Source organism: Vidua macroura, chromosome 8, assembly GCF_024509145.1.
Source record: "Vidua macroura isolate BioBank_ID:100142 chromosome 8, ASM2450914v1, whole genome shotgun sequence".
In the NCBI taxonomy this organism is placed as follows: Eukaryota; Metazoa; Chordata; class Aves; order Passeriformes; family Viduidae; genus Vidua; species Vidua macroura.
This window is the reverse complement of record NC_071578.1, coordinates 4,736,294-4,750,300: the sequence shown is the minus strand read 5'-3', so window position 1 is coordinate 4,750,300 and position 14,007 is coordinate 4,736,294. Positions and strand designations below refer to the sequence as shown.

General features: G+C 40.5%; 1 protein-coding gene across 1 annotated transcript in view; it reads left to right on the top strand.

Moving 5' to 3' along the window:
- Window positions 1–2,726: 2,726 nt before the first annotated feature.
- The window catches only part of TACC2 (transforming acidic coiled-coil containing protein 2), a 118,299-nt gene continuing 107,018 nt past the window's right edge, over window positions 2,727–14,007 (top strand). Inside the window, exons 1-2 of the mRNA XM_053983994.1 lie at window positions 2,727–2,779; window positions 5,479–5,556. Coding sequence (XP_053839969.1) covers window positions 5,524–5,556 — 33 coding nt within the window. The 5' untranslated portion in view covers window positions 2,727–2,779; window positions 5,479–5,523. The remainder of the gene's footprint in view (window positions 2,780–5,478; window positions 5,557–14,007) is intronic.

Below are 14,007 nucleotides of genomic sequence, written 5' to 3'. Positions count from 1 at the left end.
AGCAGATCCAGCTGCTGATGTTACTAAGCAACGTCCTCCCCATCAAGTTGTGCACTTGAAAATCATTACTTGTTTATTAATTCTCATGATGGGCTATGGTTTACCCCCCAGATCTTGGTATTTGCTCTTCTAGAATTTGTGAGAAAGCAAAAGACAAAGGACTGTCGTAGGTCAGTCTTGCAGATCTCTGTGATATTGTTGGAATATGCAGAAATTGGGAATGGTTTTGCACTATTACATCAAACTGGAGAAGAGTAAAATTCTGAACACCTCCCCTTTCTTCTCTTGCCTATGGGAACAGCTGGTGTGTAATAGTATGGTCAGTGCTTCAGCAGAGCTTTGCAATGTTTTATATGTAGCATCAATCATGGGAAAATAAGAAACATAAAACATTTTGTCTTAAATTGGCAATATTTGTACCATAAAGTAAAATGACCTCACATTGAATTGTCTTCTACAAATACCTAAGATAGCATGTCTTCAATATTCAAGAAACTAACATATCTGTGTAGTGCCTGGTTGGTAAGTGTACCCAATACTGTATATACTGGGATTAAATTTGATCACTCATGACCAATTATTTGGATCTTACTGAAATATCAACTTATTAACCCACTACATAGCTTACCTTTAAGTCTGAGCTGTATCCTCCCCTAGTTTGAGTCTTCCAGTCCTCCTGGGTTAAATCCTGTTTTGATCAAGAAAAGAAAATCTCTCCCTGGATGTGCATGAAGAGTGGATGAGGAACCACAGGGGAAATTCCAGCAAACAGCAGTAAAGCAGCCCAATGTGAGTACTTCGTCCCCTACCATGATAAAATCAAAGAGAATAAATAGAGACATCAGAGCATGTGGAATTCTGTCAGAGTTGGTGGTTTACACTTCATACTGGAACAGAGCAGAAGATCAGCCTCTACAAAGGTGGGGACAGCTTGCAGTGAAGAAAGGCTGTTTGGGGTAGCTGGGCTAGAAGTGAATGAGTGAATCCTACTTTAGACATGAGAGTGGGTCAGAAAACTGACCCAAAGCTACAGTGCCAGTGCTGTCAGGCAGGGCCCTTGCAGGCTCACAGATCAGAGCACAGGGTGGCTGTGTTGGTGTCACTGCCCTCATTCCCCAGGGCTCACAGTTCTGGCACCAGTGCAGGAGTTGCCTGTGTGGCTTTGCAAACCTCACACAACTTACCCAAACAGAGGGATTCTGCTTTGCACGTATGTTGATAAAAATTCACAGTCAGAAACCATCATCTACAGATTACTGAAGGTTGTTTTTCCCCAAAGTTTCTGCCAGACAACTGTTTTGCAAGGCAGCTTCTTCACTTTCACTTGTGGCATTTTCTGGCCTTAGCTTAGAAATGGAATAGCCCCAAATGTGAGTTCAGTTTGTTTTGATGAGGAAATAATGCAGCTAGCAGAAGTGAGGATGCATTACCAGGCTTGTGTTTTCCTGACCTCCCACAGGATCCCTGCTCTTAAATTCATGGCAGAGAGCCTAAACAAAAAACATTGCATAATTTGTTGTCTATAAGACAATCAATTGTGCAATGCCCCCTACTTTGATTTTAAGGAAGAACGCACTAAAATTTTGAATTAATGAACTTCAGATTTACTGGGTTCTGATCTGGGCTGGGGAAACCAGAGAATGCTGGATCACCAACTTCATAAAAAAATAAAGATTTAAAAGGCAGGGCTATTCATGTAGCCCTTGATCTTGCAACTGTGCATTCCAGCCCATCACAGGCTTTATGTTTCCAAGTCAGGAGTTTATAGACCAAGATTTTGTGGAACAAAAGTCAGCAGACAACATATGGCTCCCCTATGAAATCCTGCCTTTTAGCCATGTCAGGTATGACTTTTCCATGCTGGATTCAGCAATGCTGCCTCACACTCTTGGAGGTGCAATAAACCCACAGTGGACCATTCCTTTGGTTTGTGGCCCCAAAAAGCACCACAGGTGTTTACAGAAACTCATTAATCCCTTGGAGTTGCCACTAATGAGAAATACTCTTGTCTTTGGTTACCAGCTGTGTTTCTGAGCACCCCTTTGTGGAAGCACTGCTGGAATGGACAATCAGAGTTAATAATAACAATTAGCTCGCCCATAAACCAGTACTTCTTGCAACATCACATTTCAAAGGGTTTTTGTCATGTCTCCACCTTTCAGGATGATTAAATGGGAAATTATTTCACCATAACCTGAACAGGCACATCAACATTTGCTAGCAGGTATTTCTGACAGCTTTCAAGGGTGATATGAGAAAATGAAAGATGAGCTTAAACACATAAACAAACCTGGACACAAAATGCAGAATAGATTTCCCCCCAATACTAATTTTCCCTTGAAAACAACACGTGCATAACTCCAGTGTGTTATTGACACAGTTTCCCTGAACCATTTTTTGCAAGAAGCAACTGCTTATACCACATGCCAAGAAACGGTAGAAGTGAAATATGTTTGACCCAAAATTGATGTTCTCTGGGGTTGCTTTTGGGAAAAACTGGATTTCTGGCAGGCAGAGAGCCTCAGCAGCCTGGCAGGAGCAGGGGGAGGCCGGGCTGAGGAGGTGGAACTTGTTTTCTTTCTCGCCTGGGGTGGAGGCAAGTTGGTTGTTGAGCAGGTTATGAAGGTGGGTCCCGGAGAGAAAGCCTACATTTCATGAGTCTGAGGAGTAGTAGGAGGAAAATCAGGTGAAAACTGGTGAGGTGAAGATGGAAAGAATGGTTTGAAGACACGCTCTAAAAGCGTCAGTGAAGCCAAAGGTGCCAGATAAATCTTGGAATGTAAGTGCAGTGTTAAACATCCTCTTGTTTGCTTTCAGTGGAGCAGTTGTTCAGCTTAAAAAGCCATGTCAGATAATGACTTTTGAGTTGTTCAGCTCAAAAGTCTCTGCAGGCTGAACAGACCAATTTGGTATCACTGAGCTCTTTCTGAGATATGTAGTGTTCAAATAATTTCAATAATGACATGTAAATTGTGAAAGATACTATAGAAAGATGATGAATATTATCTTTTGGTTAAGCTATGTTTATTTAATGGATGGATTTTTAGCATGTTTATAATGCTTCTTTGAAAGTCTATACATATGATAAAGCACTTTTAGTTTGCAACCTAAGTAATGCTTGTGCATTGAATGATTTAGAAATAATGTATGTAAAAGGATTACAGTAACACTGTAATCTGAAAATTTATCTTAGCACTCTGCAATGTAATTCACACTTTAATATTATTATCGCTTGTTTCATTATTGGAGAATCTGTAATGTCTTTATTTCCTATTTATGACATTTATCTTCATTATTAAGCAGATGGTGATGTGAGAATTGTGTGAAAATTGTGAAATTTCATGCTCTAGGGAAAGAAAAAGTGGGTAGACAATATGATACGATGTGTTAGTGGAGATTTTTGACAGCTGGCACTTCTGCTGTGCTCTTGTCATTTTCTACTTTGATTCCAGTGCATTTTAATTTAAAAACTGTAAAAAAAGTATTGTTATCTTTCAACTCAATATGAGAACTTTGGCCTCTATTAGCAGTTGCTGTCCTTAACAGTCAGTATGGCTGAGCTGGTGCAGAAATATTGACAGTATATTATGCACTGGAGTGAATTTACTCTAAAATAAATAGGACAACATTTTGACATACATTGGCAAATCTATTGAAGAACTTGATGGGCAAAATCTGAATTTTGCACAATTGGTATATAAGACCCCACCCCAATTAACTAAACAGCTCCATGGGGATTTGGGAGAGTTCCATTCATTCCCCAGTTTATGTTATTACTGCAAGTGCTTGTGAGGGAATAATGTACAGATATTTTCACATGATGTCTGTAAGGACAGAAAAAGATCTGGGAAGAGAAAAGCTCAGCATGTTAGGGGAACAAATGCCACAATATTCACTCTTAAAGAATTGTGCTGGCTGTTGAGGGAAGCACATCTTTATAGTGGAGTTATTCTTTCCCTCCTGTGCATTTAAGCCTTAGTCAGCAACTCTAACAGTGTGAGAATGTTTTATTATATCAATACATACTTAAAATATTATAATCTTAATGTGTTGTCTTGGAACATTTCGCTGGGCTGAGCCTGGGAAGATTTGTGTGTGTACATTACTCCATGATGGAGTATTTCATACTTGGGGAACAGTGATTTTGAAAATGTCACATCCAGTCTTCAGCATAGCTCAGAACTGTTTTAAAACAGTTTAAAACTGTTTAAAAGAGGAGAGGATTTGGCAGCAATCTCAGCAGATAAAACCTCATGTTGCTAATTCATCACTGAAAGTGCAGTCCTGGCCTCAGTGATTTCAACAGGAGCAAGTTCAAGCACTGCTGTATCCCCTGAAGACAATCAAGTTTAAACAGAACAGAGCTTGAGAGCACAGCACCAAACTTCTCTCTCCCCAAGCCTCCTGTGAAGAAAAATAATATTTGAAGTTTTAAAAAATGTACTGTAGTAATAAGGAACAACATTCCTTAAAAGCTTGTATGGTTTCCTTGGCGTTCAAAGTGCAATCTCCCTTTTACAGCCTAACTTTAATGGAGTTTTTCTTGACACACACTGCAGAGCAATCCCACATTCTTTGGAGAAAAAAAAAAAAAAACCACAAAACTGAAGAGACAGTAATAATGTGTAATTTTCACCTATTCAGTAATACAATAAATACAATGAATTCCAATGCATGAGCCCCCAAATAAAATGTCTAGCACAAGAATTTCTATAAGTGAATCTCTGGTGTGGACTTTTACTATAGAGTATCCTTTTCAAAAAAAAAGTATAAAAATCAACAATGCCCGGGGAGACACTTAACCCTAGAACTGCTTAGAGATTTTTTTGAAATTAAATAATTAGACCTGAACTAGTATAAAACCAATAGTAATTATGGTAGGCAGATCCTCTTAAGTTTAAAGAAGGTGTTTAGAGCACAACATTGTAACAGAATAATGCCTAAGAAAAGCAGGGAACGATGCCAGTGATCAGGGTAAAAAAATCCATTTACTCTTTCTCTGAGTGCTTTGATTGAAAATTGCTTGTTAAAGTGATAGTCAGGTTTAACACCACGGTTCTGACAACGTGAGCAGGCAGCTTGGTACAGGAATTTCAAGTAATACAAATGGTTTGAATACAGTTAAAACAGCAAGGTTTTCCTATGGGCTGTCTGTCCAAAGTGACTTTGGCAAGGAAAATGATTTTTTTTTGGCATGTTCAAATGTCTTGGGATATTCCAGAGTAACAAAGCTGAGTTTCGAGGACTGTCTTTCCAGAAGACAGCAGAGAGACATGAGGAAATAAAAGCATTAAGAGTTCTTTTCCCCCAGTTTATGACTTAGAATCATTGTAAGGCTGAATGTCAGGAGGGGCATCTGGCTGAGATGAGAGCCCTTCAGAATTTCCAGCGTTCTTTTTTTGTTGTTGTTGTTGTTGTTTCTTTTTTTTTTTTTTTTTTTTTTTGACAGCACATTAAGAGCTTTTTCTTTTCTTCCAGTGATCTTTCTTTAATTGCTGTGTGATCCTGGACATCAGAGTTGAGATGGGCAACGAGAACAGCAGTGCAGAGAATGAGGTGAGTGTGACAGGGCAATTGCTTTTCCTCCCCTCCTAGCCTAGAGCAAACCTTTCAGAAACTGCTTCCACGGGCCACTTACCCCATGTTTATCTTCTGCTCCCCGTTACACTCATATTTAAGTGTCATTAATGGTAATTGAAAGCAACTTGGTGTGTTTTTTTCCTTTGGCAATGACAGCACTCCAAAGCATCAGGGCACGGTTCAGGCAGTGCAGTGGTTACTGACATTTAGGAGTTACTAGTGGGAAAATAGTCACAGTAAATAGTTTCTTGTATTGCCTCCCCATTTCACATTTAGGGAAGCTTTTACCCTCAAAAATCAACATCAAGTTCAGGACTGGGATTCACAACTGGAGTCATGAATCCACAAATGACCACTGTATCTCTCCTCTGTTTCTGTTATCTAATTGCCACCTGATTATCAGCAAACTGACATAGCGCAGGGTTTTTATGGGATGTAGGTGCTAATAAAGGAAGACTAATTCTGTTAGCAGGGCTGGCTCATCCCAGCACCCCAGCCTGGGAGCAGGGCAGCCACGGGCAGCTGGGGCAGCACCAGGCACATCCCTGAGCAGAGGGAAGAGCCCAGGGTGGCAGCCAGGGTCAGGACCAGTGCCCGATGGCATCACAGGGGATGACATCCCTGGGGAGGCTGAAATAGGGTCCTGGGCCATGGGCAGGGTGGGGACAGGCCCTGGGAGCTGGGCAGTGCCTGTGGTGGCCTCAGAGCCCTGGCACACAGCAGCTCCTCCTTGTTCAGAAATGACCTTGCACTGTCTGTGTCCCCATCCAGGGCTTTGCACCCGCGTTCCCAGGGTGTGCTGTTAATGCATGGTGCTGTTTGCTGGTTTATTTTTACATTTTCAAAAGGAAGGCAGTGAAATGCTCTGGCTACTGGTATACAATGACATTAGAAGTTACTATGCTGATACAAGTTTGAATAAAAGTTAATTAATTAATCATTAATTATTAGTTATCATTAATTTCAACAATTAAAACACCGGTATACACTTTGTCCTCTCCTCTTCCATATGTTGTGGTAGCTGCTAAAATGCATCAGGATTCATTCTGCTTCCACTTCAGCTATCAGCAGATCTGCTGCACCTTCTGCATTGCAAAGTGGAGCCTCTCAAGGCAATCAGTATTACAACTATTACGGAATTTTTATTAAAAATTTTAGAAGAAAAATCTTCCATAGTCCATGGTTATTCTTACCAGGTTTTATTGTTAGCCCAAGATTTGGTCCCAGCTTTTCTCAAGGTTTGGGAAGAGGGGAATGGGCTCATTTCTATAACTAAGAGAATTTCTTCTCCATAGTGTACAGCTTCCACTCAGGAAGATTTTGGAAGTCAAATATATTTGTTCAGGAGTCATCCTGAGGCTGAGAAGACTTGACTTAAAAACTACTGAATTTATCAAGAAATGTGTTTTTAAAAACTCTTCTAAAAGGAAAGGAAGCCTCTGGTGTTCTTTTCAGACTGTAAAAACCAAAACAAAAGACAGCCCAACCCCCTCCAGAGCAAAACAAAATATGCTAAGAATCCAAATTATTTTAAAAAACAGAGAGATAACAAGAAGTAGCAACAAAACTTAAATATTCTGATTTTCACTCAGAAATTCCCCAATGTCAATAAAGCCATCCTTATACCACCAAGCCAAGGAGCACAGCAGGTAGTGGATGATGAAACTGGTTTGCATGGTTTGCATTCAAAATGTTGGCACCAAGCTTGGCTGCTCTTTTTCTCCTGCATCTTCTTCTGGCTTTTGGGTTTTGTGAGACTGACTGCACATTTGCAAGGCAGATACATTTAATTTTTCAGCAAGTTGTAAAAAACAAATCTGGTTTCTTTTAACTTTTTTTTTTCTTTAGTAGCAATCTCTGCTTTAGAGAAGCAGCCTGTACTTGACCCCCTTTGCTGGCTGCCTTTCCTTCCAACCCTAACACCACTGAAATAGCTCAGCTGGGGTTGTTCTTATGCTCAGAACCAGTTGGTCTGAGTTGTTTGTATTTATGTGTTTATCAGAGAACACCCCTGCACGGCTCATGCTCTCAGTGAGTCATTTGGAAACCTCACACATGGTTTGCATTAAAGCTGGGAGAGCCTGTGCTAAGTTTAGAACTCATTTAATGAGTGGGAAGATCTGTGGAATAAATGTGCTACTAGGAAGATTGCAGTAGACACTTGGAGAAAAAGTAAATAGCCAATCTGTCTTGTAGAGACCAGCCTCTGAGGAGAATATCATCTAAATTTAGTGGTAATGAACAAAGAAAATGCTTGGATAAAGCAAGGCTGGGGCCAGCAGTATATTTAACAAAGTGATTTCACATATACTGATACTAACCATGTTCTGTTTTGCTGTAAAGCACACAAAGCCCAAAATGCTGAGAGATTTTAGGATTGTACCCTGCCCTATTGCAGTGGCACAGCTTGTTGGGCTTATGCTGAATTAAATATAAACTATTTTTAGGATGCATTTTCCTTGAATAGTGAAACTCCACATGAAGAGAAAGGTCTTTAAATTGAAAAAGAAACATTCTGGAAGAACAGATACTTTGACCCAGTTTGATGCTTGAGATCCAGCCTTTAGCAGGCAAAATGCAGGTGAAGTAATGGGGGTGTTCTTTAATGGGAAGCTGTGGAAAGTACTGCAGTTTAGGGAACTGTAGAAGGTCTCAGCTGTTGTGCTGCCCATTAAACAGAACTATCTCAATCCACCCAAAAGAACTGGGTGTCATGGAGGAATGACACTGTCTTCTTTTCCTTGACTTTTCTGGACAGCCAAATGTCCAAAAATCATCCACATGGCCTTAATAAAAGGAAAACACTCTCTTGCACAGCAGCTGATGTGACTGCAACTTCCTCAGCCCTGCACCTCTGCACAGTCTGGACTCAGGTGCCAGCTCATAAAGCCACACTTAGGAATGAGACCAAGCTGAGCAGGACCAACAAATCTGCTCCCTAAAATGTCAGACAGTCAGGCACATGGTCTGTGGGAAGCAGAGTGATCCCAGATGTATCTCAGCCCCATCCATTCTGCTCCAGGGGTTGTGGAGAGAGCTCAGAGACATCTCTCAAAGTGACTGCATGTTACAGGATTATTATTGACTTCCCTGACTGTATTTTACCTTTATTTTTACTAGAATGATGCCATTACCAAGGCATCTTTGCTCTCATTTTAAAGGGGTGGGTGGAGGATGTTAAAACCAGAAAGAGTTCTTTATAACTGGAGACATGAGCATAAAACTTTGTAAATTTTGAATAGGCTATATTTTCTAATATGGAATACTTTTAACTCAGGGTTTTAATTCTTGCCACTCAGAGTTCTGAAGAGGAGCACTGTCATATTCCACAGCCTTTCTCACGACTACAGAAAAGTAAAAGTCACCAAGTAATTTTAATGCTCTTTGAAGGTGAAAACTGCTGCTGAATTGAAGTTCTAGTAATGCATCTTCTGCCCCAGAGTTGAAGAGGGAATTTCAAAGTCAGTTAGACAGAAGTTATTTCTACATATTTTGCTTTATCCTTTCTTCCTCTTGGTTTTCTGAAATAAGCAAAAAAGCAAACAAAGCTGGTCATTCCACATCTCTGTTATTGTTCATTTCATAGATCTTAATGTGTGGTTATCTTTTTGTTCCTGTCTTCTGCTGTGAAATGTGTAAGACAGGCAACACTTGGCAGAGGGACCACAACTTCTCAGGAGTCTGGAGCTGTCTGCAGTTGTCGTGCTGTGATCCTGCTCAGATTTCTCCACTTATTTCCTCTGAACAAATCTGACTGCTGAGCATCCTGCAGTTAATATTCTGCATTATTACTTTTTCCATCTTTCAGCTGATTTCAGTCTCCCTGAACTGGTGGTTTTGGTTAATTGCTGTGGCTCTCCCTTCAGATCCTGGTGCTGCAGGGATCAGCAGAGGATGCCGGGCTCAGCAGCAGCTCTGTCCAGCATTCAGCCTCCAATCCCACAGATGGGAACTGGGCAAAGCCCTCTGAGCTCTGGGGCTCTAACTGGCTGTTGACACACTTTTTGAATAGTGCAGTAACATCTGTATACATTCCATTGTTCACAGTCAGCTGGGAACAAAAATGCATTCCCAATTTTCTGCACGGTAATTTTACCTGTGTCATTTTAATGTGATTCTCTGTTACCCCACAGGGGCTCTTCTCTGGGTTTGTTGTCTCCACTAGGATTCAAAACTTTTACTCCCTGAATTATGATTCTCTTTCATTTTTCCTTGCATTTCATCCAGTGCCTATCAGGATGTTCCTGTCAGTTGTTGTCTGTTCCTGATGCTTACATAGTCCTGACAGACCTCCAGCCACCACATTAATTAATTAATTCTTACTTCCAGTGGTAATTGCTGCTGGTCCAATATTCTATGGTGAATAATGTCAAGAATTTCTTTGAGTTTACTCAAAAAGAACATTGTATGTTTTCAGAGAATTATATCCTTTTATGCAAATGCAGCAAATTCTGGGACACTTCTCACTGCAATGAATAATTATTATTCACATTATTATTTACATCTTTCCTGTGAGTGAAGGAGAGGGGATGAAAGAAGAAGATTCAAAGTTGTGGCAGAGTTCTTAATTTGAAAGTATAGTGAAAAGGAATTTGGGAGACTGGTCCTTCTCTTCTGAAGTAATGGCTAAAGCTTCCTTCACAACTGTAAAGCCATCACCGTTTCTCATGGGATGTGAATTTATGGGTAGAGATGAAAAGGAAAAATATATAATATTTATAAAGTTCCTCTGTAATTATTTACTACATTTCTTCATTTAAAAAATAGTGTGAAAATGTTGGACCTGCATTTTCCACAGCTGTGAAATTAGTAGGCAGGCAAACACTGTTGGCTGGGAAGCACAACAGAGTTTGGGACTCAACCTGGAGATTATTTTCCTATACTACTTTATTTGAATCCAACAGCATCTTCTCAAGTCATTTATTGTCAGGCTGCTAAGGACCACTCAGCAGAAAGCTGCTTTAGCTAAAACTATACTGACTGAAAATTGCAAGTTAGAGGATGATTTTCTTCCCAAGTTCATCAACTTTATTCTCTCTCTCTCCTGCTGTATCTCATACACCTGCCGTCCTTAAGAAAATAATCCAGGCACTCACCAGGCCTTCACCAAACACCAGGAAAGGGACAAATGAAAACAACTGCAGCCAGACTGGAGAAGATACAAAGCTAACTGTGAATTTTCCTTTGCTTGCTGGCCACAGATCACACTGGGCAGGTGGAAAGGTGAAGTTAAGGAGAGCCATGAAGGAGTTACACAGCCAGGCTTCATTAACTCCGTGCACATTTCTCCAGCACAGCAAGGCTTCTCAGGTGGTTGAGAAGACACCCATGTTGACATGACAAGAATCTAAAGATAAACAATTTGGTGCCCTCAGTGGACTGGAAGAGTCATAAACACAAGCACTGAAGCCTGAAGGTTTGAATTGTCCCTGCTGTGGCTGTGTGTTCTGGGAAAAAAGCTAAATCAAGGATAAGATGGTGACTATAAATATATAAGTATACACACACACCCCTACACACACCAGTGTTTATTTTTGTGTTCACAGGCAGAGTCATTTCTGTAGGTGTTTCTCAGGAGGAAAAGCAGCCCTTTATCTCTAAGAGAAGGTCATAGGTACTTACAATCAAAAGCTGTAAGAATTTTTGAAATACCATTGTTACCATATCACAATTTACTTTGTGTCTTGTATTTGTGAGAAGCAAATTAAATTAAATGAGAAGCGAATGCCAATTTTTGCATTCCTGCCCCTTTGAGGGTTTTAATTAGAATAGGTATGAACTTAAAATTCTCCTCCCGTGAGAGACAAATAAACCACGCCAGAAGCAACAGCAAATTACACCATTACTGATTAAAGAAAAAATCTACTGTAATTGCAAAACTCTATACAGAGACTCCCTTAAGGATAGAGTCTGCTCTTCCTATCTGATCATGTCATAATTACATCCAACTGATGGAGTAGTCACAATGTTTGGGAAGAAAGGCAAGAAGAGGTCATGACAGGCATCCCCTCCACATAGCTGTACCCCAGCCACTCTCAAAAAGGGGCAGCAATGCACCAAGTTGTTTGCTAAAATCACATTTAGCTCCCTTGCAAGGTGATAAAAAACTGAGTTTTAGTGTAATTCTTCAGATCAAAAGTGTCACATGGAGCTCAAGCTTGGCTCAATATATGAGGTAATTTGTTACTCTTCTGTGATGGCTCACTGGTTTTGCTGACCAGTGTTCACTGATTTTAATGTAAAGTTCCAGCTGTTCAAGCAATATCCACTCGCTATCTACTTATTTATTTTGGTACCACTTCTCCAAACAAGGGAGAGACAATGACTCTCCAAAGATACAAAGTCTTAAAACTCTAATTTACAACTTGGCTACTGTAAGCTTGTTCCTGCAGAACAACAACAAAAGCCAGAAGAGTGAAAAGATGGTTTCAAAAAAACCTGTTCTGTCTTCAAAAATTTCAAGAGACATTTAAAAACCCTGATTTCCCAACCATGTGAACAACCTCTAGCAGCAGACTTAAAAAAAAACAAACAAAAACAAACTGTTCAAACACCTCCCTCCCCCAGGTTGTAATGGAAGACATGGAGGAAAAGGAAAGGTAATTTCTGGTTTATTGGTTGAGATTTGTAAAGGCTTGCTCCAGCTTTCCCTCCACGAAACCAGAGGGAGTTAGTGGGAATGGAAAGTTAATGTAACCCCTCAAAGATCACTCTGAGCTGCTCAGAGCTCTGGTATCAGTTTCTCGAGGTTGGATTTGAAGGCACTTGAGACGGTGTTTCGTGTTTGGACTCAGGTGTTTTGTTATTTCTTATCTATCTTACAGTCTCACTACTGTGAGTTCTGCAGCTTTTTCATTAGCAAGGCACAAAATGGCTAACTGACTCTTGTTACAAGGTCTTTTAAAACTAAACTATCCAATTAAGAAAGGACACCTAGATTATTTTCCCTTTTAACCCAATAACTGATCCCTCAAAGCCTGCAACGAGGACTTTTCTGTCCAATCACAAAACATCACCCAAACCCATGAAGAAGAAGGAACAAGAAGGTAAAGAACAACTTGTCTCCACCCTACAGCCTCCATCTTGCTTCATATTTATTTCTGTATTCTAAAATCCCAAACTCTCAGTTTTCCACCCTGTGATATCACACACTTGTAACCAACTACACACCCAGTAATCCCAGTGCTATCAATCAATTTTTAAAGTTTTCTCCACAGCCTCAGGCCAAATACAGTGTTCTCTTGTGGGTCTGTGCCTTTCAGCACAGAAAGTCTAAAGTTCCCAGCATGCAGGATTCCAACACTCTGGCACGTTCCAGCAGCTGCTGTAAAAGGATGTGCTCCATGGGGGAACGTGGCAGGGGGCAGGTGGAAGAGGAAGCAGCTTTTAGTGAGAGAGAGGAGGAAGGGGAGTCAGGGCAAGTTCCCCTTTCTGAGGGGCTGGGTGGGGATGCCAGGTGCTGGAAGCAGAGCTGTGCTGTGCCCTGTGAGTGCTGCTGTGCTGGGGAGCTCCAGGTCTGGAGGGGCTGGGTGGGGATGCCAGGTGCTGGAAGCAGAGCTGTGCTGTGCCCTGTGAGTGCTGCTGTGCTGGGGAGCTCCAGGTCTGGCGTGTGGAACACGAGGCTGTGCCTGGTGCTGGCTCTGAACTGGGCTTTGGGAGCTGGGCTCTCCACAGGCTCCCAGGCAGCATTAAAGGCATTTCTTTCTGCTGTGATAACTCCAGTGCAGCAGTGCACATAATCCTTTTGGCTACACTGTTAATGGAGTTCTCTTCCTTTTTTTTTTTTATTTTTTATTTTTTAGCAACCTGTTCAACGTCATTGGGAAAACAAAGTGATGCTGTAGATTTACTTTGTGTTCTTGCAGACTCCAGTGCTTTTGGAAGGCTTTAATGCAAATTATATTGCATATTTCAGGAGAATCAGTTGTATTCATTTAAATATTGTGCTGCCTTAAAGGAGAAACAATTATGAGCTGTTTAGTTTTCCTCCAGTTGTTTGTATGCTCTCTGTGACAAAGCTGGTTGGTTTGTTCTTGGGTTTTTTTAATTAGCCTGGACTTAAAAATGCTGAGAACCTCTGTGTTCTGGTTTTTATTTTAATTATTGAAGTCTTCCAGTTAACTAACTCTTTATAATGAGAATCCTTTTCACATAGGTGTATGCTACACTTGAAACAAATATAGAACAAATTTAGCTGCAAGCTTCTGTAGTCAATCACTTCAGAGGCTGTATGTATTGAAACTCAAAAGTCATTTATTTAACTGCAGCTTTCTAATGGTACTTGTGAACAAAACATAGTCCTTATAATTGTTTTCGCATGTTAATTAAAAATTTAAAAAGCTTGCTTTGCAAAGCTAGTTCAGCACCTGAGTTGCATAACTAGCTTAAATTTTAAAAATTTAATCGAAAAATTGAATTATGGTTTTC